Source organism: Toxorhynchites rutilus, chromosome 2, assembly GCF_029784135.1.
Source record: "Toxorhynchites rutilus septentrionalis strain SRP chromosome 2, ASM2978413v1, whole genome shotgun sequence".
Taxonomy (NCBI): Eukaryota; Metazoa; Arthropoda; class Insecta; order Diptera; family Culicidae; genus Toxorhynchites; species Toxorhynchites rutilus.
The window spans coordinates 37,420,874-37,443,744 of record NC_073745.1 but is presented as its reverse complement, the minus strand read 5'-3'; the positions used below and the strand labels follow the sequence as shown (position 1 = coordinate 37,443,744).

Sequence of the window (22,871 nt, the reverse complement as noted above, 5' to 3'; positions counted from 1 at the left end):
CGAGGAAGATAAGGAAGGACATAAAACTATTAATAGTGACAACAAATGAGGAAAGCGCTGAGGAGTGTGAAGGAATCGACAGTGTAAGCCGAGGAAGAGGCGTTTTTAAATTGTTCAAGCCAGCAAGTTTTCCTTCTCAATTAAAATGGTTTCATTTTACATAGTGAATACGAATATGAGTATGAATTCCAATTGTCGGAAATGCTTCAAAAGACTCCAATTCCGAAGTAAAAATGTGCTGTTTTGACTCCAATGTCTAACACTTAATTTCAAAAACTAAATTTACCGAGCATCAATGTTGCTTTGATACTTATGAATGTTGTTATACGGAAGGGTATATCCTAAGAATATCGGGGTTTTCATTATTCAATTATTTATAACATTGATTATCAGTAAATTTAGTGTTTAAAATGAAGTGTTCGGAATTTGAGTCTGTTCGGAATATGAGTCAAACTGTAAAGGTTTATTTAGTTCTATGATGAAAACTAGACAGTTTTAAAAATCAGGTTAAAAAAACCAGAGGTGCAAGATCGCGTAATCAAACAAAAAAAAAAAAATAAATAGAAAATGGTTTTCAAGACACGACCGGATTGTAAAATTGAAATTGACGAAGTTCGCTAGTCGGTTCGATTTTGCTGAATGCTTCCTCGCCGTTCAAGCCTAGGTAATCCTTAGCAATTTTTGTAAATGTGCGTGCAGATCTTGCTCTTTTGTTGACATTTCCGCTTGTACCACCGATTTGCGATGCCATTTCGGAGTTATTCCAGAAATAACTAAATAAGCAAGGCACTGTCTCAATGAGAACACACTTTTATCGGGATATGGAAAATGAACAGTCACAACATTCTGGACAATTCAATGGCAATGAATAAATGTGAATGAAGTCTCCTGATTCGAACTATTAAAAAAACTCAGATAGAACAGAATGAATATGAATGAACATATATGTAAATTTGATAGATTGATTTGCGATTTGAATGTTCTTCTAGTTTGTGACTAATTTGTCTTAATAATTATTTATTACACTTGATATTTACTAAATGTTATCTCTATTTATTTTGTTGAATATGATGAGAAAATATTTTTTTTCTGTTTTATAGTGACTTTCAGCACTGTTGGCTGACTTCCATTTTTTGGAAGAATGTCGGGAGTGTGAATTGAACTCGTGACCTTTTGCGTGAAAAAATAATGTCGAGTTTATTCATTCAACCAATGCAATGCAATGTTTTCAAATTGATAATTATTCAGTAATAAATAAAAAAAAACCAAAGATAGGATTTCCAAAGAAATTTGGCTATGGGTTTGGCTTAATTTGGCTTAATTCTGGAATAGGGATTTCTTGCCCAAAAGAGTTTGAGAACCCCTGCTATAATTGAAGGGTGACAGACTAATGGAGATGAAAATGATTAGAAAAATGTGTATTAATGAAACACCGAGAGTTTGGATTGTATTTCTTATTTTTTTTATTAATCATTCTCTTTAATATATAATTTACAATATTTTTTTTCTTCTCATACAGGCTTAAGATAGCTATAGTTTTGGTTTGTTTTTTTCTTCTGATGAATTCTCATAATCCTCTGTGTGCTTCCGTACCGCACAACATTCATTAATTTGTTTCTCCCCCTAAAACCTTGGTAATCTTGTTAGAGACGCGCTGCCGTCTTCTGTTTTGTTCGGCTTCAAGCATCAAGTTTGATCGGATATTTTGCCTATCCGCGCGTGTGTGATGTGTGTGTGAGTGTATGTCAGATAATGGAAAAAATATGTGATAATTCTCATATTTACAGGTATTGTTGGGTTGGGTTTTTTTATCGTTTCACATTCCCATATATTTTTTTTTGTTTGCTCGGTTGACGACCTACTTCAGCTCGGTAACATTTTCATAAAAAAACTGAAAAAATGTTCGCACTGCAGCGAAATTGAATCCGCTGCGATGCGGAATGGGTGGTTGCGGACATTGGTTGGAACATCGTGTCGCGAAAAGTCGAAGATTGCACGCAATAAAAAATCAATTTATTCCTGTTTTCATTCCGTTGAAAGAGGTTTACTGTTTTTTTTGTGTGTGTGTGTGATGGTTTTTCTCCCCCGCTTGCACCACAGCGAGATTCGAATCGAATCTCGTAAATATCCGAATCGATCGCTACAATGATTGTGTTGTTTTTTTTTTTATTTCAAATATCATATTTTTGTATCGTTTATTACTCCATTATGCTTTGGCTGAAGTATTTTTATCTCTCCCCTCTGCTGATATGGAATGAAAAAGTATAAAACAGCGCGGATTTGTGTTTGTTTGTCTGTGTATCTGTGTGTTTGTGTTGTTGACATACTTTTAGCTCATTGGAAAATCAGATATCGTGTTTTTATTTTTATGTTTTACAATTGTTGTTCACGAGTTTATGAGTGGGTGACTTCCGCAGAGAGAGAAAAAATCGTTGTGCAATTTTGTTTTAACGGTCCTTTTTTTTGTCTGTGTGTGGCTTTTGTTCTTCCATTGACATACAAGCGTTCACGATCCATAAAATTATCCCGCCGTGGACAGAAAGCGATTGGTTTTACAGATTTTTCACATCGGTTTATCATTAAATTGATTATTATTTTAGTTTATTATGGTCCCACAAAAACAAACTCATGGTAAAACAAATCAGACGGTATGCGTGCGCGAGTGCTCATTGTTTTTTTTTTATGGATTTGAGTACATTTTTTTTCTCTCGAGGTGTTTGGCATTGTATTTGACGACGTTTTGTGTTTCAGAAATTGATTCTCTCTCGCTATGATGAAATGTTTATTTACAGTAAAAATTTAGCTTTGCGGTAAATCGGCGGTAAAATGGTTGTTTTCGGTTTAAGTTTAAAATTTGCTTGCACACTTCATCAAGCGCTTTCCCTTTTTTATCAGTGAGCGAATATTCGATATTCTCTCGGCCAGCTTGTGATGTGCAATTGTATTTAGAAAGGCCTATTCTTAAGTTTCTTTTGTGTTGATGCTTTTTTATTTGTTTTTGTTTACTTCTCACCTTAATCAACTATAAAATTTCAATACTTAACATACATTTACCTTTTTTTTTGTTTTTGTTAAACAATAAAATCCCTCTGACGGCACGATCTATATGAAGAAGCTGAATAGAAAGAGATTTGTTTGCCTCTACAACGGACCTGTCTTCACTCGGAATGTATAATAGTGTGATAGTTTTGTGCAGATGAAATCAAATGGAACATAAATCTACCCTTCGTTCATCACTAAGTTCTAATCACCGTATCTGGCTGCTTTCTGGTTTTTTTTACACGCTAACACTACTCACATTCGCTTGTTACACTCTAAATTGTTTTTTACAATTTGAAAAATAATTTTACCTTTACCTTCTCCTACCCAATAAATATGCATTTCTGTTTGTTTTTTTTTTCTTCTTCTGTTACTCTCTCCTAGCACTATTCATTTTCTCGAGTCAACGTTTTTCGTTCAACTCTGATCTGTCTTTTCCATTCACGAAGTCTCTTGTTTCATCATCGTTTCTATTTCTTTGGTACAAAACATGGCTACTGAACGGAAATATTTGCCCCGTCTTTTTTTTTGTCGGAAACTCTAAATTCTAAAACTAAAAGGAATCTTTGGCGAAGATGTCAAGAAATCAATAATTAGAAAACAAAATTTCTAACCTTCGACCCTGCTACTTCTGCTGTTACTCTGGTTCGATTTATATCGGTTGGACAGTGTCTGGTCCTCACTCCGAGCTATAATTAGCTGCCCACCTATCTCGTCCAGTGATTAGTGGATTAATTGGAATGAAAAGAAAAGAAAAAGGATGCAAATCATGCCGATAAGACGACGAGCGGCAGTTGGGAGGCCACCGCCACGGTGACCAGCAGCACCATTGCCAACAGACCACGGCCCGATAGCTTATGGGAATAGGACGTAACGGCGTCACTGCTGCTCAGCAGGCCCTTGTCTAGCAGACCTGCACCATGCACGGCCGGCTGGGCGGACGGCTCCAATTCCATGTCTGCGAAAATAGAAGCGCGAAGGGATACCATGTGACCTCTGTTCGTTTTTCACCCCCAGTTAAAAAAAAACCCAAACCCAACCGCACTCACCTTCCGACCGGGTGGAGAAGTGGAATATGCTCGACAGCCGGTTCCAGCCGTGATCGTTCCGTGCCTGGACCCGTGCCTCGTAGTTGCTGCCCGGCTGCAATTTCTTCATCTGGAAGCTCATTCGGTGTCGAATTCCGGTCTGAAAGCTGTACGGCGAGTTGTAGTAGTGTCCACCGTGGATGTTGTTGTAGTCGGCGAGCATCTCCGGGATCACCACATTCTCCCACTGCTCGCCCCCAAGATGGTTGCCACTGGTGCTGCCGCTTCCACTACCGCTGCTGTACGGATTGCTGGCGTAGATGGTTCCATGGGAGAATATGTGGTTGTCCAGTTGCTTGTCGTGGCTACCGGTGTGCAACAGATGGGACTTCGAGGGAGAATGCATACGGTAGAACAGACGGTACTCCCGGATGGGCGAGTAGCTCTGGACGGTCCAGGAGATGTTGTACTGGTCGCGATAGCTGCTCAAAGTGGGCTGAGGGGATCCGATAAAGTAACAAATATAATTTTTTGTTAGAGTCTAATATTCCGAAAGGGATAAGCGCACATACCGAGTCGAAGTAGCAAATCGTTGGTAGGCCACTAAGGGACAGAGATCCGCGATCTTTTCCCCAAGCGTTCGAAGCCTGGCAGGTGTAGTTACCGAGATCCATGTATGTTACATTCCGAATGATCAAACTGTGCTTGTTGCCACGGACCTGTGAACGATGAAAAGTACGATTTGTTGTGGTAACACATTTCAATTTCAATCTATTTTGTTAATAAGCCCAAACTGCCTAACCCAAAGATCGATGCCGCTCATGGAGATCATACATTAACATACATCGGAGCATCATATTTTTTTGACGTAGAACTACGTCTTTCAGGGAGGGTGCCAAATCAGAAAAGAGGTCACATTGTTATATGAAATAAAATTAACGTTAATAACTATTTTCACTGTGAACGAATTCTCATGATTTGCATACCAATCGAATCGGAGATTCTCTAAGATTTGTTGGATATGCTATACATTACAATTCGCTAATCTCTAAACGGTTTAAATTCATGGAAACTAAAAGAACTTCCTTTTTTCCCCATACATTTGTTCTGCCGATTTGTGTGCTAACCCTACCCGTATCTCGAATACTAACTCGAACATTGTCTTAACAGATCGAAAAGATGTTCGCATCAATTGATAGGAGATATTATTACGCGTCTATCACAATTAATAAAACATAATTTTTTATGAAATTAACAATTGAATAACTGTAAAATGTCAAGCGTTATTTAAACGCCCTCGCAGCCAAGTTTCGATTGGCCCGATTTACGGTTTCCCCAACACAGACTTCAAAATCGATGTATCTGTGGAAATCCGCTCTGCAAATATACATGCAAGTCAGGGGTATTTTTGTTCCTACCGAGCTGTGTATCCCTAACACGGACTTCAAAATTAATGTACCTGGAGGAATCCGCTTTGCAAATACATGCAAGTCGAGGGTATTTTTGGTGTTGAGTACATTTGTACTCGCTTGTCGTTGTGCAGACCGGAATATGGTTCCCTAAAACGTGAGCGGATGAACCGCGTCGCGGATTATGCGCGACAGCGAGTTCCATAGTAAATCTATAGGCCTTCCCGGAAATTGTCAGTGAGTGATAGTTTCATGCACATTTGCTCTGGTCATGGTTTCACATTATCTGATCAATGGTGTACACGATCTTGTAGATGGATAATTGAATGATCTCTGTATTGATAAAACATAATTTTCATGCTGGAATATCTTTTTGACGTAGAACTACGTCTTTCATTTCTATACCGGGGTGTAAAATCAGAGTTTCGAAAACGAAAGCGTTACGCTGGAGATCGAGATTTTGAGCGTTAATAGCTCCTAAACAACTGAACGAAATGGTATGATAAACACTTCATTCGAAAGATAAAATGTCTACGCGTTCTATACTTGTTACTTTTTGGTCCAAAAACCTGTTTCAATAGCCTTAAAATTGCTTTCGAAACAGGCTATTGAAATCACCAATCGGTATATAAGCGAGCGCCGCTCGGAAATCGCGGATTTTTGTTTTAATTTGGTTGCTATCCAGTATCGAGAACATTCCAGAGAAACGTAATCGTTGCTGAAAAATAATCTGCCAGTTCTCCTTGAAATTGAAAAATACATTCAAACGAAAGAGTTTATTTTAATGTTTTCTATCCATATAATACTGCTGTGATCGAATACATTTGATTTTGTGATTTTTCAATCAAGTGCAATTAATAAGCAGGAAAGCTTCTGAAGATTATTCTTCCCCGTCAGTAGGATATTTTCGTATCCAATATTGGATGTACGCGCAACGGAAAATGTTTCGCACCACGAAAATCATATAATTTTCAATCGATTATTGCTCAGTCGCCGAAAGTTTCAAACTCAGAGAGTTCATTCGCCTCTAGTTTGCCTTCCAAATTGCCGACGTAAACCACACCTTTTCTCGATTCAATCACGGACAAAAAACATACTTAAGCGATATGCTGGTGGTGAAACGCATTCATTTTTCGCGAGGACATCGACTGGACAACATCGTTGCTGGACGAGCTGGACAAGCTGGACGGTGAGGGATCATGTGATTGATTACCTGATCTGACCTGACCTGAGACGCATTCGGTTTGTTTCGAACTGTGAGGGAGCGCAGAAAAGCCGATCTATCAGGAGGAGAAGAGAAGGCAACCAAGAGAGTATCAGCATCGAAAAGCGGTTTCGCTTGAGGCATCGGAGCAGCCGCCACACACACATACACCCGCGTAACTCTTTTCGTTTGTTGGTTATCGAGAAGAATCCGGAAGGAAGTGATCGTTGCTGAAAAATAATCTACAGGTTCCCCTTGGTATTGAAAATTACATTCAAGCGAAAGCGTTTATTTTAATGTTTTCTATTCATATAATAATGCGACCAAATACATTTTGTTTCGTTATTTTTCAATCAAGTGCAATAGCAGGAAAGCTTCTGAAGATTATTCTTCCCCATCAGTCGAATATCTTCGTATCGATTATTATATGCATAAAACCTTGTGCCTCCAACGTAACATTCTCGTTTTCCCCCAAAGTCCCCCAAATATTAATTTGTTCATTAATTCAGAATGGATTAAGATTCAACTCCAAACAAATGATCACTAAATCAACGATAGTTCTACGTCAACCTTGCGGTTATACCACGGATATAACCCACTTCCTGTTTTTCTTTCGTATTTTGAACTAATTTTTAGTCCTTTATTGCGTTATCTGCGATTTTCGTTATTCGTGATGAGCTAGCCAGACTATTCCGCGAATAATCGGGGTTCTACTGTTCTATTAAACTGGGGGAGTCTGGAAAATCGACATTTCAGATACTAGAGGTGAATGAACTAAATAGATATCCCACCCTGAAGCTGATTATTTATTTACAACCGGAAACAAGAGATTCTGGGTTTCTAGTAAAGCAAAGGAAGTTAAACATTGTCAACAATCAAGCAAGAACCCGTAGAGTTTGGAGAGAAAAAGTGACGTTTTGAAGATAAAAAATTGAATAAAGAGAAGCTACCAAAAGCGCTCTTAAGAAAGGATAGAGTTTGTGTTTAATGATGTTTTTACCGGAGAATTCACCTTTTAGAGTTACATTTGATCCTCCGATCCCCTTTCTAGGACAATACATTTTCAACTGAACGGATCGTATCGTAACTTGTGGCACTAAAAATATAAATTGATGGCAAAATGAGAGCAAAACATTTATGAATTGAGTTGCTGTAAAATCCGGATTCTGACAGAACCGTACTTTCACGGTAAGCTTCTCTAGATTTTTTTCTTTCTAGCGCATCACGACATTTTATTCAAAAAGCCACAGGAGGGTTGCGTCCGAGACACGACCGCATAGTTGACGTAGGATTCCGTTAGGCTATCTGTTGCATGCTGATTTTGGATATGTTTGAAAAATTACATCGTTAAACTCTTTGATAATTATTTGGTGGCCCTGATGACAGTAGTATGGTAAACAGTCGTTGGATGATGCGTATCAGATAGAAGATGCCGAAGTGGAATGAGATATGATGAAAACCGCCCTCTGTGACCCTAGACGATATGCCTTCTGTGTTATGTATGGATGAAATAAAGAAAAAAAAACTCACCACTGTAATACAAGATAATTACCAATACCGAACACAATTATCAATTTTTCTCATCAGTAAAAACATGTTACTTTAATATAGAGAAAACATATTTGAAATGGAAAAGGTAATTTTCTTTTATAAATTTTACTTTCTGAATGTTTATTCAACCCAATGCGAATTTTAATTGGACTAACAACACCTAATACTATATGTAGAGCATTTGAGAAATCAGTTTTTCGAATATTTCTTCACTTTTCCAATTTTTCTCACCGTATGAACATTCCTTGGGTGGAAAGAGCACAACAATACAGACAGCTTGAACCGAACGACCCGTTCTCGAGCGGGAACACACCTGGGTTCTTATTTATGAAAATTGAAATGAATCATTTAATTTATCAAGTCATTTCTAACACAACTGCCACCATATACAATTTTACACTTACACACGTGCCAAATTTTTCACAATACACGATCGTTCATTGATATGAAATTTCACGATGCTACCAACATTAAAGCTCTAAATTTAAAATTTATTTGCTAGAATAAATCGTATCACTCGCCTTACTTGCAAATATAAAAATGCTCCCGACTTGCATATATTTTCAATGCCGATTTGCCCCTTGGTTTTGATGTCTCTGTTAGGGAACACATTGCGGTAGGAACAAAAGCTCCCCCTACTTTCATGTATTCGCAATGCCGATTTCCCCCAAGTATCTTGGTTTTGATGTCTCTGTTAGGGATCTGTCACATGTGTTGTCAATTTCGACCAATCAGAAGTAGGTATTTCCGTTAGGATAATGGTTGAGATTTTTCAATTGTTCCATAGTTAGTTTCATGATATATACTATTTTACTCAATATAAAAAATTGTTATGGAGTGTCGAAATCGATTGGCGCAAAAATGTCATTAATCCATCATGAAATGACTGAGCAATACACGTTTGAAATTGGACAATTTTCACGATGTGCTCGATTTTCGATTTTCAATTTGTACCCCAATATGTTCCCGAAAGGCGTAATCCTACGTCAAAACAAAATAAAATTGATCAGTACAACACCGTTTTTGCAGTTATACATATTTCTCGTCTTCAGAAATTGAAACTCAATGTATTGTTCATATAAAGACCATTGAAAATTCACGAGGGATTCATCTTCATAAGGTTTACTATGCATATATTGATGACATTCAAACTGAACGTAATACGATTTGTATACGTCAAAGAGTACAATTACATTATACACTCTGTCCAACCTCTATAAGACCATCCTGATTCTATTTCGTTGCAACACAAACAGTTAGAATTACAACAAGATACATTCATAAATCGTTGAATGCTTAGAATAAAGCATTTCAACGTCAACGTCAATTTCGTTCAAAAGAGTTGTTTGTTTATTTATTGTGCGTAAATATGATAATTTCAGTTGTCCAGTTTCTATAAGACCAGTTCAAAATTCATAAGTATTATCAATGAAAAATTCAAAACGATCGACTGATTTACATGTCAATAAATGGTAAACTTGCCATTTCGACTAATAACCTTGAACATTCGTGTTGGAATACTTTTTACCAAATTCTGCTGAACGGATTCCTCGATAATTTTTCCATTTTCCCGAAATTGCGACCTTGAGTTCTTCAATGGTATTTTCCCTCAGTGTAGATTCTGTGTACAACGATCCCCCTAAGATTTTGAACAGGATTTAAGTCTGGAGAGCGAGCCGGCCAGTCCAAAAAATTAGGTTTTTGGTCTTTAGTCCATTGCCTAGTTTACTTGCTGGTATGAATAGTAGCATTGTTTTGCTGAAATGTGAATTTTCTGTGACGATATCCACGCAAAAACGGTACGAAAGAGGATTCCAGAACATGTGTGTAATCCTTGAATGATGTGAAAGCTGGCTTGAGCTTGAGCTTGATTGCACAGAATCCGGCCCAAACCATGCACGAGCCTCCACCAAAATTCCTGGTTGAAAATTACTGTACCTTCTTCCGTAAATCACGTCAGTACCTGTTGAAACCATGAGGACAATCCAAATTGAACTTTTGTCATCAGTGAAGATAACCTATACATTGAAGAACTCTTCGTTATGGTAAATAGCAAAATATATTCTTTTGGAATCATTTTTTGTCACAACATACCATGTCCTACTGTCAGTTCATGTGAACTTTGGCAAAACTCAGACGTCTTCCGATGTGAGATGGTGTAAGATGAGGAGTTTTAACCTTTTAAGCCCTCTTTATGTGAGGATTTTTTACCAAAATTTGTCGAATTGTCTCCCGAGCAGTTGAGTAGTTAAAATATTTCTTTATTTGCACATTGGATTTTGAGGTATTCGAAATTGTTCTAACTATTTCCTGCTTATCCCGGTCAGAGAGCTTCGATTTACGTGGAGCTCTCTCCTTCTTACATTAGCCTTGAGGATTCGCCAAATAATTGAGCACTACTTGATGGGATCGTCCAACCCGACGAAAAATTTCTCTGATACCAACATTTTCTTGGTGAAATGCATCGATTTGAAGATGCATCGACTCAATTGATCAAAACAACTAAAACAACAGAAAATGTAACAGGTCTTATAGAAACTTGACAGTTGTAAATACGAAAACATTCGTTTACGCTCAGCGCTTGCACACACACATATGAATATCATGCAGTGTATGGTAGTCAACAATACCTACACACTAGAATATAAATTAAAGCATTGTTTGTTCACAATGACACAAAGCAGCAAGATCATACCCTGGTCTAATAGAAGTTAGACGGAGTGTACATGTCTCAGAATTCTTGCAAGTATTTTTTGTGCATTGTGAATGAAAAAATTCAACAAGAATGTAAATTATGTCCGGCAAACTGTATCCAACTCATGAAGCGTTTCTCAAATCAAATCACATGAACGAGAAAGAAAAGAATACAATTATAATCTAATTCAATGATGTAGTTAGCTTCTTCTTACTATCAAAATGGAAATGTTTAAAATCAAAGCGGCACCCTATGGAATGAATTCGCTAATTCACCCCCGGCACCGGGTATACGAATCCATCTCAAGCCAAGTGTTGTTGTCTTCGAGGCTCACCCATAACTCACCTTAATTACGAAAACGCGCCGACAGCAGCAGAAGCCGGGGCGACCCTATTCATTCACTTAAGTTGAGCATTATTCATCTCGTAAAACGATTAACAGCAACAGCAAAAAAAACGGGGAGCTCTTTGCTTTAGGATTAATTTAGTAGAATTAAAATTACCTCTCCGCCGTGTCACGTCCGTCGGAAGTACGAAAAGTTTCCTAATGAAGAGCTCACCCGCTCCCACTCCCCTCACGGTTGACACAATTCATATGCAAATTACCGTATCCCTCCTTCGCTCACGACTTAAAGCACCAGCGACAAACGTCATAATCGTCACATACTGAACAACGCGACAGCAGCGTCTGGTCCGGATTTGAACTCATCCGTTATGGCCCTTTGCTGAGATTCCAGATTTCCATCATTTTTTCCTCCCCCGAATGAATGCTGGCTGGGTAGCTAGGCAGCAGCTAAGCAGTTAAAGATTCCAGTGGCATCCCCTCTTGTTGTGTTTCATTTTCTGTGGCTCCGTTCGCTACAAGTCACGTACTGTGCTATGACATGTGCGGCGGGATTGTGGGAACCCGGCGGACGTGAAAATAGCGGACATGTTGGGTAAGAGACTATAAGTGTATTAGCGGGGAACTGAATGGAAAAATAATTTATCCGCTTTTCTACTCCGAGTCTTTGTTGAATCAAAGTTGAAACAAACACGGGGGAGGGTTTTCTCCACCTCCGTGGTTTATGGTAAACCCAACGCGATCTGAATGCTGGCATGTGGCGACGCCGACGCGCTCGAATGTATAAATAGTTCACAATCAACCAAATGGAAATATCAATTTCCACTTGGTTGGAATATTGAATTGTTAGAAAGTCAGACTCGGCATATAGAACACAGCCATCCACAGCATCAGCAGCCGCTATTGATGCGCTGTGTGGGAGGTTGGATAAGTTAAAACAATGCTGCTTGTGCTCCATGCTCTCATTGTACAAAATGACTCGTATGTCGCAATATGTCGACAAAGACCGGAGAGGAGACATTCTGGGGAGAGGAATTTTTTTCCGGCACTGGCTCAGCCGGTCTGGTCTTCAGACGACGGTGCGTTGGGTGAGTGGGATGAGATAGCACATTAGCAACAGTCTGGCAGACAGTCTAGGGATTAGGCGAAAGGGATACCCAAAAGGGATACGGTTAAGGCGGTATTTACACTTTCAATTCGATTTACGTTGATATATGAGAACATTATTCTGGTGAGAGTGGCTGAAAGTGTATTATGAAGGATTATGGTCTAATAATTCATTAGGGAAGATAAATTGTGGTAGGGAAGAAAATGGAAAGATGAGATGCGCCACATATGGGTGTTGTGTCGTGTTTGGGTGTTCGTGCAAACTTGGGATGGGAATGGGTTGTTTGGCTATCGATTCGATGTTACATTCTGACTTCACGACACCGATAAACTTATCGCGATTTGTAATCTATCAGGAATCTCTGAAGATAAACCTGTTCTTTCCTACATTTAGAGATTTTCCGAGAAATTATAAGCTTTTGCTTCGATAAGAATTGCCATCATCCCTGCGCAATCATTATCGCCGCGGTGTTTTGTAATATCCATCCAATTCATGTCGTAAATAAAATACTAATTAAATACGAAGAAGAAACTAACATCAACAAGAAAAAAATTTAAATCATTTTCCACCTTCTTAAAATACGATGTTTATATTTGCTTCGAAATATAAATCTTTAATTCGGGTGCGATATTCACAAACATGATTTTTACAATATATGAGGTCTATTCAAAAAGTATTGCGACTTTCCAATTTACGCGGGTTATATTCGATCCTAGATTTTTTGTGACATAATGTTGGTACTCATGTCTCTCACTTATGCTGACAAGTACGGCTATTTTGAATGATCAGTTAATTTGCGACAACTGCCTTACTTACACGTGTTTTGGTTCTTCTTCTACTTTGCCTTTTGCGCATCTCTAGAGAAATCCCTTCATATTGCTGAAGCAAAATCGGCTATGGCTATGGAAATGCTTAATGGAATGGGATAGAGTGGACCACTCTATCTACAAGAACTTGAGCTTAAGCTTGAGCTTGGGTAGACTGTACACTTCGTAGTTACTCTCTGTGATTGACCTGAACCAACCAGATTGCACAAAGAACACACAGAATGACGCTTGGGACTAGCAAATCATTCTCGTTGTGCAATTCTCGGTGATTCGAGCTTTAAATGCACAATAACGACGCCGGGAAGGGAAGGAATGTTAGTATGATATTCGCCGCCCGAAGGCCAGAAGGGTCACCTCTATAGCGTGGTTTCCTAGCGTTTATCATGGGAGGGATAGTTGTTAGTGGAAGAGGTAAGAATCAGGATTCACTGAGGTAAGTGATGTGATTATGTGAATGCAAACTATTGACCACTCCACGAACAAAAACAAAACCGTAGAATCTTGTGTTACGACAGAAGCGGCAGAAACTATCTTTAGGTATCCTGAGAAGGAAAACCTGTAAAATGAATTGGACCGACTATGTATTCTATTATTTATCGCATGTATTTTTTCTATTGAAATTTGCGATGGTGGAGAGTTATCTTTGGGAAACCTAAAAAGGTAACCGAGAGAAATCTATATATTCTAATATTTATCGTCAAATATATCATATCGTTACTTTGTTTGTAAATCTAATTGGGATGACGGAGTGTTATATTTGGGAAACCTAAGGAGGTAACCGAGATAAATCTATATATTCTATTATTTATCACACGTACTTTTCATCAAAATTACTCCCCGCGTTATCCTTGAGAAACCTGAGAAGGTAACCGAGAAAAACAAAAAAGATAATGAATGATGAAAACAATCAAAATTTTGCTCAGCTATGGTGATACCATTATTGCGTTGAATACACAAACACAAACGAAACTGCGAAAATCGAACTTGGGTGCGCCTCTCCATTACACGCACTATCTTTTTATGGAACTAGTCGACACACACTCAAGAAACTGCCCTACACACACTGCTACTTGTATCAATATTTGTATCTAGTAATTCAAAGTATGGAATCATGAAACTAATAATTGCTAGTATAATTGAGCAACATAAGCAACTAACCTTCAAGATTACGGAACTGTACCATTTTATTTCATCACAATGGCAGAGTGAAATATTCCTGAACAAGATAAACAAAAAGCAGCCCTGAATTTCTGAAATCTTTATGAAAACTATCCCATGATGCTATTCAACTACACAAAAGTCCTAAGTAGTCCTGGACCATTATTCAATGACCCTCTTTAGTATTTCCGCCGAAAACTTATCACTCTCGCAACACCCGCAAAAACATTAACAATTTTAACTTGCGTGTCCATTACACTCAAAACACTCCGCCATTTCCGCTTCACCCACAATCAGGAGCAAATCATTAGATGAATAAATTATTCGCGCTGACGACATTGAGCCTTGTATTATTAGTTTGGAAAGCGACAATGACATCTGTACAACCATATGAAAAAGGTTGAATGTAGTTCAATAATACGTTTTCTGAGTGATTAAGCAAAATTAAATTAAAATTGTCACTTGAACTTTAACAATTCAAAACTACTTTCAAGTCCGCTAATCTGACAAAGACCAATTAAATCTGAACACTCCCAATAAATGATACATAGATAATGAATGTTGACGTGATCTAATTTTCTGCATCTTTATACGGCAGAGCAATACAAACTTTCCACTAAATCGATACACTGCTGCAAGCACATGACACGATTCGATATCTGTTATAAAATGTAGCGGTGTGATAATTTAACTACGCAAAACATACAACGTCATTCACGCTCACATTAAAGGTTAAAGGTTCATCTTTTCACTCCTCTCCTCTCTCTTTTTTATCATGAACACGTTGGAGAGGAAAACACACGTCACAAAACCGAGCTAACTCTTCCAAGCCGTAAAACAAAAAATTAACGTATGTCAGAAAGGCCACAAATACATTATGCCTTCACTGTATGAACACTTTTCAATTATACAAACAAACATTATTTTCTGTTATTGCCCACATTCCACACACACGCACATACACGCACATACACGATCTACATGCGATTGAAATGGAACATGTCGTTACATGGAACCGAACGATCAACGGTCGCGACTACACTGACATATGTATTCTAAAATAGAGTTCCTTCATCGAACAAATCATTGAGACTGGCAAATTTTTTTAAATATGATCCTCGAAATTGGAGCAAATTGCACTGGATTTCGGAGTATCCAAACAGGAAACACATTTCCACTTGAAATTAACACATTTCAACCGAAACACCAAATAAATACCGTCATTTTCTAGGAAAAAAAGACGGAACACAAACGAACACGTCTAGCCCGCAGCGACGCTCAACCCGAACTCTCGGACCACTCTATCTACAAGAACTGTACGTACTTAATTTTGTTTTTCACACAAAATTTGATACAGATTCTTCGACACGTGCAAGAAAAGCAGTTGTCAAAAATTAACTGAACATTCAGAATAGCTGTACTTGTCTGCATAAGTGAGAGACATGAATACCAACATGTCACAAAAAAAATCTAGAATCGAATATACGTAACCCGCGTAAATTCGAAAGTCACGATACTTTTTGAACAGACCTCGTATAATTTTTTTTTGACATTTCTCCTTTTCTCCACATAACATTGTTATCAGACATTTTGATTTCGATCTACGATTTTTTTTTAATATAAGAATATGATTTTGTATACGCCCCCATAAAAATCCGTCGTAATAAAAAATAGGCATTAGATAATATAAATTCTGATTTTGAAGCAAAATTGGAGAGAGTCGCGTGAATGAGTCGATCATATTTTGTTCCACCAGTACCATTATTCTGTATTCCTCAGTTCCCTCAATCTCCCTTCGGCGACGCAAGATAAAAACAACGTGACAATGTGATGCAAAAATACAGAAGCACTCTTCACCAGACAGCACGAAAATCGATGAACAAAATTGCATTACTGTATGTGGTGGATCGATAGCACGAGAGCGGAAGCCACGGTTCGGGGAAAACGTGCATCTGGAAGCTTGAGTTGACAAGTCCACTGCGGAAAACTCTATTGTTAAAAATAGTTCTGACAAGAACTAATGATTTAACTCCTCCTGAATGGTAAACGGTGGACTAGAAATGAGAAATGCCATTTGGACGCTCTTGTTGCCGCCACCGGCTGGATGCTAGCTGATTCGTGAATAGTATCAGCAGCAGAGAATTCCGATTGGTATGCAAATCATGAAAATTAGCATGCAGCAAAAACAGTAAACGGATTGATTTGATTTTTTAGAGTTCATGTTCAAATAGATTGTATATGTATATCTGCCTAAAGACTTTAGGATCGCTCCTGAGTTATTATCTTTTATAAGTATGCTGTCTGTTTTCAATGATATAAAGTTTTGTTATATATCGAGAGCTGTTGTTCTAAGAATATTCTCTATATTCTTGTGTATATAATTATAATTCACTAGCTGACCGGGCAAACTTCGTCCCGCTCGAAATTTGTTTTTTGTTATCAATACCTTCAAACATTCACGTTTTCTTAATAAGCGCAAGTTCATGAGTCCATTCGCAGAACTGTTCATTGATTGATCTTCTAATCGATCCCGTTGAATTTATCTCTTGCTAAAAAAATTTCTAGTACTTCTACCAAAACTCATCATTATATAACAGATTATTTTCAGACAAAAACTCCTCTCTATCTTCCCTTTAGAGAGGGGGAGGAGTGTCTATTAACCGTAGAGAGGGGGTGGAATATCCAACCACCATAAAAACATTGATTGCACCCTAGAACCTCCAGATGCATAATTATGTTGCAACCCTCGTCATTATAATAACAGTTCGGCTGAAAAGTTCATAAGGTTGACTTCGTGAGTTACAGCATTGAGAGTGAAGCAACTTTTGTTATTGTGATAAAAATGAAAAAATGGCGAAATGGCAAAATTGCATAAATTGGGCTTCGAATTGCTTCCGCATTCACCGTATTCTTAAGATATGGCCCCCAGTGACTATCTTCTGTTCGCAAACCTGAAGAGAATGCTCGCTGGCAAGAAATTTAAGACCGATGATGAAGTGATTACCGAAACTGAGGCCTATTTTGAGGAAAACCCGAAGAGTACTATAAAAATGGTATCGAAAAGTTGCAAGATCGCTGTATCGCCCTTGAAGTCAATTATGTTGAATAATAAAATTGAATTTTGCAAAAAAAAAAGAAAATAGTTTTACTGTGTTAACTTATAAACTTTTCAGCCGAACTGTTATCAAATTATTTTCAGACACAGTTCTCGTTCAAGATTTTTCAGCCACTTGCAAATAACATGTTTCTTCGTTACATGGAATAAATGTTTGATACAGAAAATATGATAGAATAAAGACAGTCCTAAATCGGACAATTCCACTCTCGAGTTTTTGCACATTCGGTGATCCATTTTTATTATTTATATGGATAGACGAAGATATAGGAGTCCGTTTTATCACAATAACATCCATTTCCACTATCGAACAAAAATCAATTTCGTTAGCGCAAACATAAAATGGACTAATGTAATTATAGAAAATATGCGAATTGAATTTTCCGAATTTTTCAATTTTCCTTCATAGTTTTCCGAAAAGTTTCAATTGTCATGCTTGATTGAAATATGTGTATTAGTTTTACGGGCCACCTCTTCATTTCAGAGGAGCTGTCATACCATCATAGAAATATTTCTCGTACCCTAGAACTCTCAAATCCCAAATTTGGTTTCCATTTGCTTGATTAGTTCTCGAGTTATGTAGAAGTTCATTTGTATGGCAGCCTCCTTGCCCTTAGAGAGGGGATAGGTGTAACGAACCACCATAGAAACATCCCAACCCTGAAACCTTCATATTAAAATTTTGTTTCAACTTGCTTAATTAGTTCTCGGATTATGAATTTTTTTTATTTGATTTGAATAAATTTGGACGAAAAAAAACAGGAAGTGGGTTATATCTGTGGTATAACCGCAAGGGTGACGTAGGACTATCGTTGATTTAGTGATCATTTGTATCTAGTTGCATCTGAATCAATTCTGAATGAAAGAATAAATGAATATTTGGGGGACTTCGAAAACGAGAGCGTTACGTTGAAGGCACAATATTCAACAAAAGAAACATTCACACGAAAGTTGTATAATACATAATACATTGCTTGTATTGTGATATTATTTGTATTCCATTTCCAATAGACAAAATATCTGTTGCATCAAATCAATCTACATAATTTATGCGTTCGCTCATCCTTTCTCACAACACCCATTTCACGTTTGAGAAATTGTTGAGTAAACATCGTTTGCCAGTGCGCGTAGAGCGGGAATTCCTTCTTAAGATTCATTGCACCTCTAATAAATTGCCGAAAGACGTAGTCTTACGTTGATCGCACTTGATTGTAAAATCACAAAACTAAATGTATTTGGTCCAGTATTATATGGATAGAAAACATTAAAATAAACGTTTTCGCTTGACTGCAATTTTCAATTCCAAGGGGAACTGGCAGATTATTTTACAGCAACAATAACATCTTTCCAGAATCTTCTCGACGCTAGATGGCAACCAAACGAAAATAGTTCCGCGCGTGTATGTGTGTGGCGGCTGCTCCGATGTCTCAAGTGAAACCGTTTGTGGCATCACTTTCCTCCTGATGGATTCCCTTCTGGCCTAAGGTACACAAACAGGCTCTTGGTGATACCGTTCATCTGCGCTTTCATGCATGATAAACGAAGTTAGCTTCACCACAACAGCGTCAACATGCTCCAATCGCTGTTCAATTATAACTGAGTGATAACTGATTGGTGATTTCAATAGCCTATTTTGAAAGCAATTTTAAGGCTATTGAAAAAATTTTTTGGATGAAAAAGTAATAATTATATAACGCGTAGACATTTTATCTTTCGAATGAAGTGTTTATCATACCATTTCGTTCGGTTGTTTAACAGCTATTAACGTACAAAATCTCGGTCTCCGGCGTAACGCTTTCGTTTTCGAAACTTTGATTTTACACCCCGGTATAGAAATGAAAGACGTAGTCCTACGTCAAAATGCATAAATCTATCCCATTTAGCTTGATATGTGCAAGTGACCACTTTACCTCCAAGCAAAAAAAAATGATCGATTTTTCACCTTTTCTTTATAAAGATGAAAAATGTATTATTTAGAATTTCTGTAGTAAAAGCCGTTAGCTATCTTGAACAACAATAAGTCGAACTATAATACTCTTCGAAAAACGGGAATTAAAGCGGTATGTGGACGTTGGAAATGGGCATATTCCTTAGGGTGACCACTATTACCCCCTCCCCCTATACAGATTTCGTTGTGAAATATGTTCATGGAATCGAAGATCGCATTTATATAAAAAAACACTAACAACCACAGAAGCACTTGTCTAAATTTCCATAGCATGAACCGTTGATCACGGTCAAGGTTGAATGATGATTCCAGCAGATATTCACCAGGCCTTCTCTTTTGAGCAGTAAGTGAAATGCATACATAAACCGCTTGGCAGCGGCCGCAGAAGGAAACCAGGATGACCATCCCATCCGCGAGATCCAACCCCCCACTTACAAACTATCCTTTCCCGCTGTGTTGCAAATTTTATTGAACACCACTCGTCATCCTGGCTGCGGTTTATTTGTATCTTTACCGGGTAGTAATCTAAATACCCCCTTCCCAGCGTTCGGAGGGTAGCTGCTGATGCTTACCTGCTGTGAGTGCTGCTCGGTTGTTCCCAGCTGGGTTGTATCCTTGTACCAAATCACGTTGGGCGCCGGTTCGGCATGAACGATGCACACTAATTGGGCCTCGTGTCCGACACCGCTGTGCACGATCTGCTGCTCCACTTCGATTTCTGGCGGATCTGGAGGGAAAAAAGAAAGGGGAAGTCGGCGAAGGGGGGTTAGTTTTAAACACTTTTAACACGATTCTCGGGAAATGTTGTGGGAGCCTGCGAGGGAAATAAAACACAATTTATGTGAGCTTGTGGTCAATCCTGTACGTGACAGGAAGGGTTGTTGTTTTGGCATTGTGCCGAGATGAGGTATTGTTTTGAAAGTACGTATTTAAGCTTGTGAATTGTGTGCATCGATTCGCAAGAAGAGAAGCAGCCGGAGGTCAAACTCCGTCTGTTCTCTCGAACATGCATCCGTTAAATTTGAACGTGGAAAATATGTTCCCCTGTACCATTCGGGAATGGATTCATCTTCGTCTCTCGCTTTTGCATTCACTATAATGATAATTCAGAACAGCTTTCGGGAGGCCAGGAAAAGTTTACTAATGTTTGTCCGTGTGCTTGAGCCTTCTCACTCGGTCGTGTGCGATTCTGTTATAAATGATTACAGCAAACGCAGCAGCAGCAACAGCAGGAAAATGTGGACCAACTCTTCCGGCCCATTTGATGCCTTTATTGTGTTCTCGGATGCTCAAATTTCCACCCGGACATGGACTGACTTTCTTGCGAAAGTATGGAAATATGTATTTTAAGTGCCACTTGAAAACTGGCAAATTCCAACGATGATTGTTTTGCCGTGTTTTTGAGTACCTTTGAGCTAGAGAAAGTGGATTCGTTGTGAGGTACTTTGCAACAAACAGCAGTGTTTTGTTCCTCAGATTCACAACAGAAGCCCAGCAGAGAACAGATGGGGATCGTATGGTGCTTAACCACCCACATGGGTGACTGTAAAGTTCCGATAAAATGTGTGGCGCAGTGTGGAGCAGAGAAGCGGAATGAATATTTTATCTACTGCCTGGCTGTATGCTCTCGGTACTAATAGGATTTATGGACAGGAAAGGGCTGCCTTCAGCTCTCGGAAAAGGTCTAGTTTCGAGCGGAAGAGGCTGTGGGTTAGGTCACGTAAGGAAGACAGCGATGAAATGCTTAAGTTTGTTGAGCTGAAATGAATATGGGAATGGGGTTCGAAGAAGCTGATCGATTTCTGTATGTGTTGTAATTAAACTTAGATCGAACACGAGAAGAATTTTGTCTAGCCAGAGTAAGTAATCCGATTATGTTTTGGGACAGTGTTGAAATTTTGGTTTGTGCACTGATAGTTTTCTTTGAATGCTTTCTTTAAATTATTGACTTCAAAACAGACAAACACCACCCATGATGTCTCTTCTCGTCGGTGTCGATAATGATCCGAAGTGTTTTGGTTATTTAGAATTTTTTATCGTTGACAACGTTGCGATCCAAAATATTTTAATCGTTCTCTTAAAAAAACGAAACCTTTCCTAGAGACATTTTTTCTTGTAAATCAAAACAATCAAATCGTTGATGATGCTGAATGTGATAGAAAAAGCGCTATTATTTCCATATCGACAATTCGCTCATTTGATTAGGAGATTGTCGACATTTTCATCTTTGACAAATTTCATGCCAAATCTACTGGTCATTGGCAGTAATATCTCAGATTACAGTGAAACGTTGTGGGCGTAAAGAATTATACTACTTTGTATTTTTTTGTATTATTTTATACTTATTTTTTTACACTAGCGGTCCAGTACCATAAGTTTACTGCTAAGTCATTGGGATAGCTTTACTGTTGCACTCAAACAGACTCTCGCAACTTTTTTTCTATCCTTTTGTTCAATGTTTCTTTTTTAGTTCAAATGTTTGTTCTCATTTGTTCTACACTTTCTCTGCGATCAATTGTTGCTCTTTCAACTTGGACTTTAACTTTCAACTCTCTACTCTGCATTTCCTATTCTCTACTCTATACTTTATTCTCTCTACTCTCTACTCTCTACTCTCTACTCTCTACTCTCTACTCTCTACTCTCTACTCTCTACTCTCTACTCTCTACTCTCTACTCTCTACTCTCTACTCTCTACTCTCTACTCTCTACTCTCTACTCTCTACTCTCTACTCTCTACTCTCTACTCTCTACTCTCTACTCTCTACTCTCTACTCTCTACTCTCTACTCTCTACTCTCTACTCTCTACTCTCTACTCTCTACTCTCTACTCTCTACTCTCTACTCTCTACTCTCTACTCTCTACTCTCTACTCTCTACTCTCTACTCTCTACTCTCTACTCTCTACTCTCTACTCTCTACTCTATACTCTCTACTCTCTACTCTCTACTCTCTACTCTCTACTCTCTACTCTCTACTCTCTACTCTCTACTCTCTACTCTCTACTCTCTACTCTCTACTCTCTACTCTCTACTCTCTACTCTCTACTCTCTACTCTCTACTCTCTACTCTCTACTCTCTACTCTCTACTCTCTACTCTCTACTCTCTACTCTCTACTCTCTACTCTCTACTCTCTACTCTCTACTCTCTACTCTCTACTCTCTACTCTCTACTCTCTACTCTCTACTCTCTACTCTCTACTCTCTACTCTCTACTCTCTACTCTCTACTCTCTACTCTCTACTCTCTACTCTCTACTCTCTACTCTCTACTCTCTACTCTCTACTCTCTACTCTCTACTCTCTACTCTCTACTCTCTACTCTCTACTCTCTACTCTCTACTCTCTACTCTCTACTCTCTACTCTCTACACTCTACTCTATGCTTTTAGCGCTTTTATTTATAGTGAGTTTTTTTTTCTGAAAGGCCGTGGTTATCGAAAGAGTAAG

At 38.3% G+C, this 22,871-nt stretch overlaps 1 protein-coding gene across 1 annotated transcript in view; it reads right to left on the bottom strand.

Moving 5' to 3' along the window:
• Positions 1 to 2,154: 2,154 nt before the first annotated feature.
• The window catches only part of LOC129769001 (lachesin-like), a 282,345-nt gene continuing 261,628 nt past the window's right edge, over positions 2,155 to 22,871 (bottom strand). Inside the window, exons 5-8 of the mRNA XM_055770992.1 lie at positions 19,997 to 20,151; positions 4,640 to 4,786; positions 4,089 to 4,563; positions 2,155 to 3,997 (exon numbers count right to left, since the gene is read on the bottom strand). Coding sequence (XP_055626967.1) covers positions 3,807 to 3,997; positions 4,089 to 4,563; positions 4,640 to 4,786; positions 19,997 to 20,151 — 968 coding nt within the window. The 3' untranslated portion in view covers positions 2,155 to 3,806. The remainder of the gene's footprint in view (positions 3,998 to 4,088; positions 4,564 to 4,639; positions 4,787 to 19,996; positions 20,152 to 22,871) is intronic.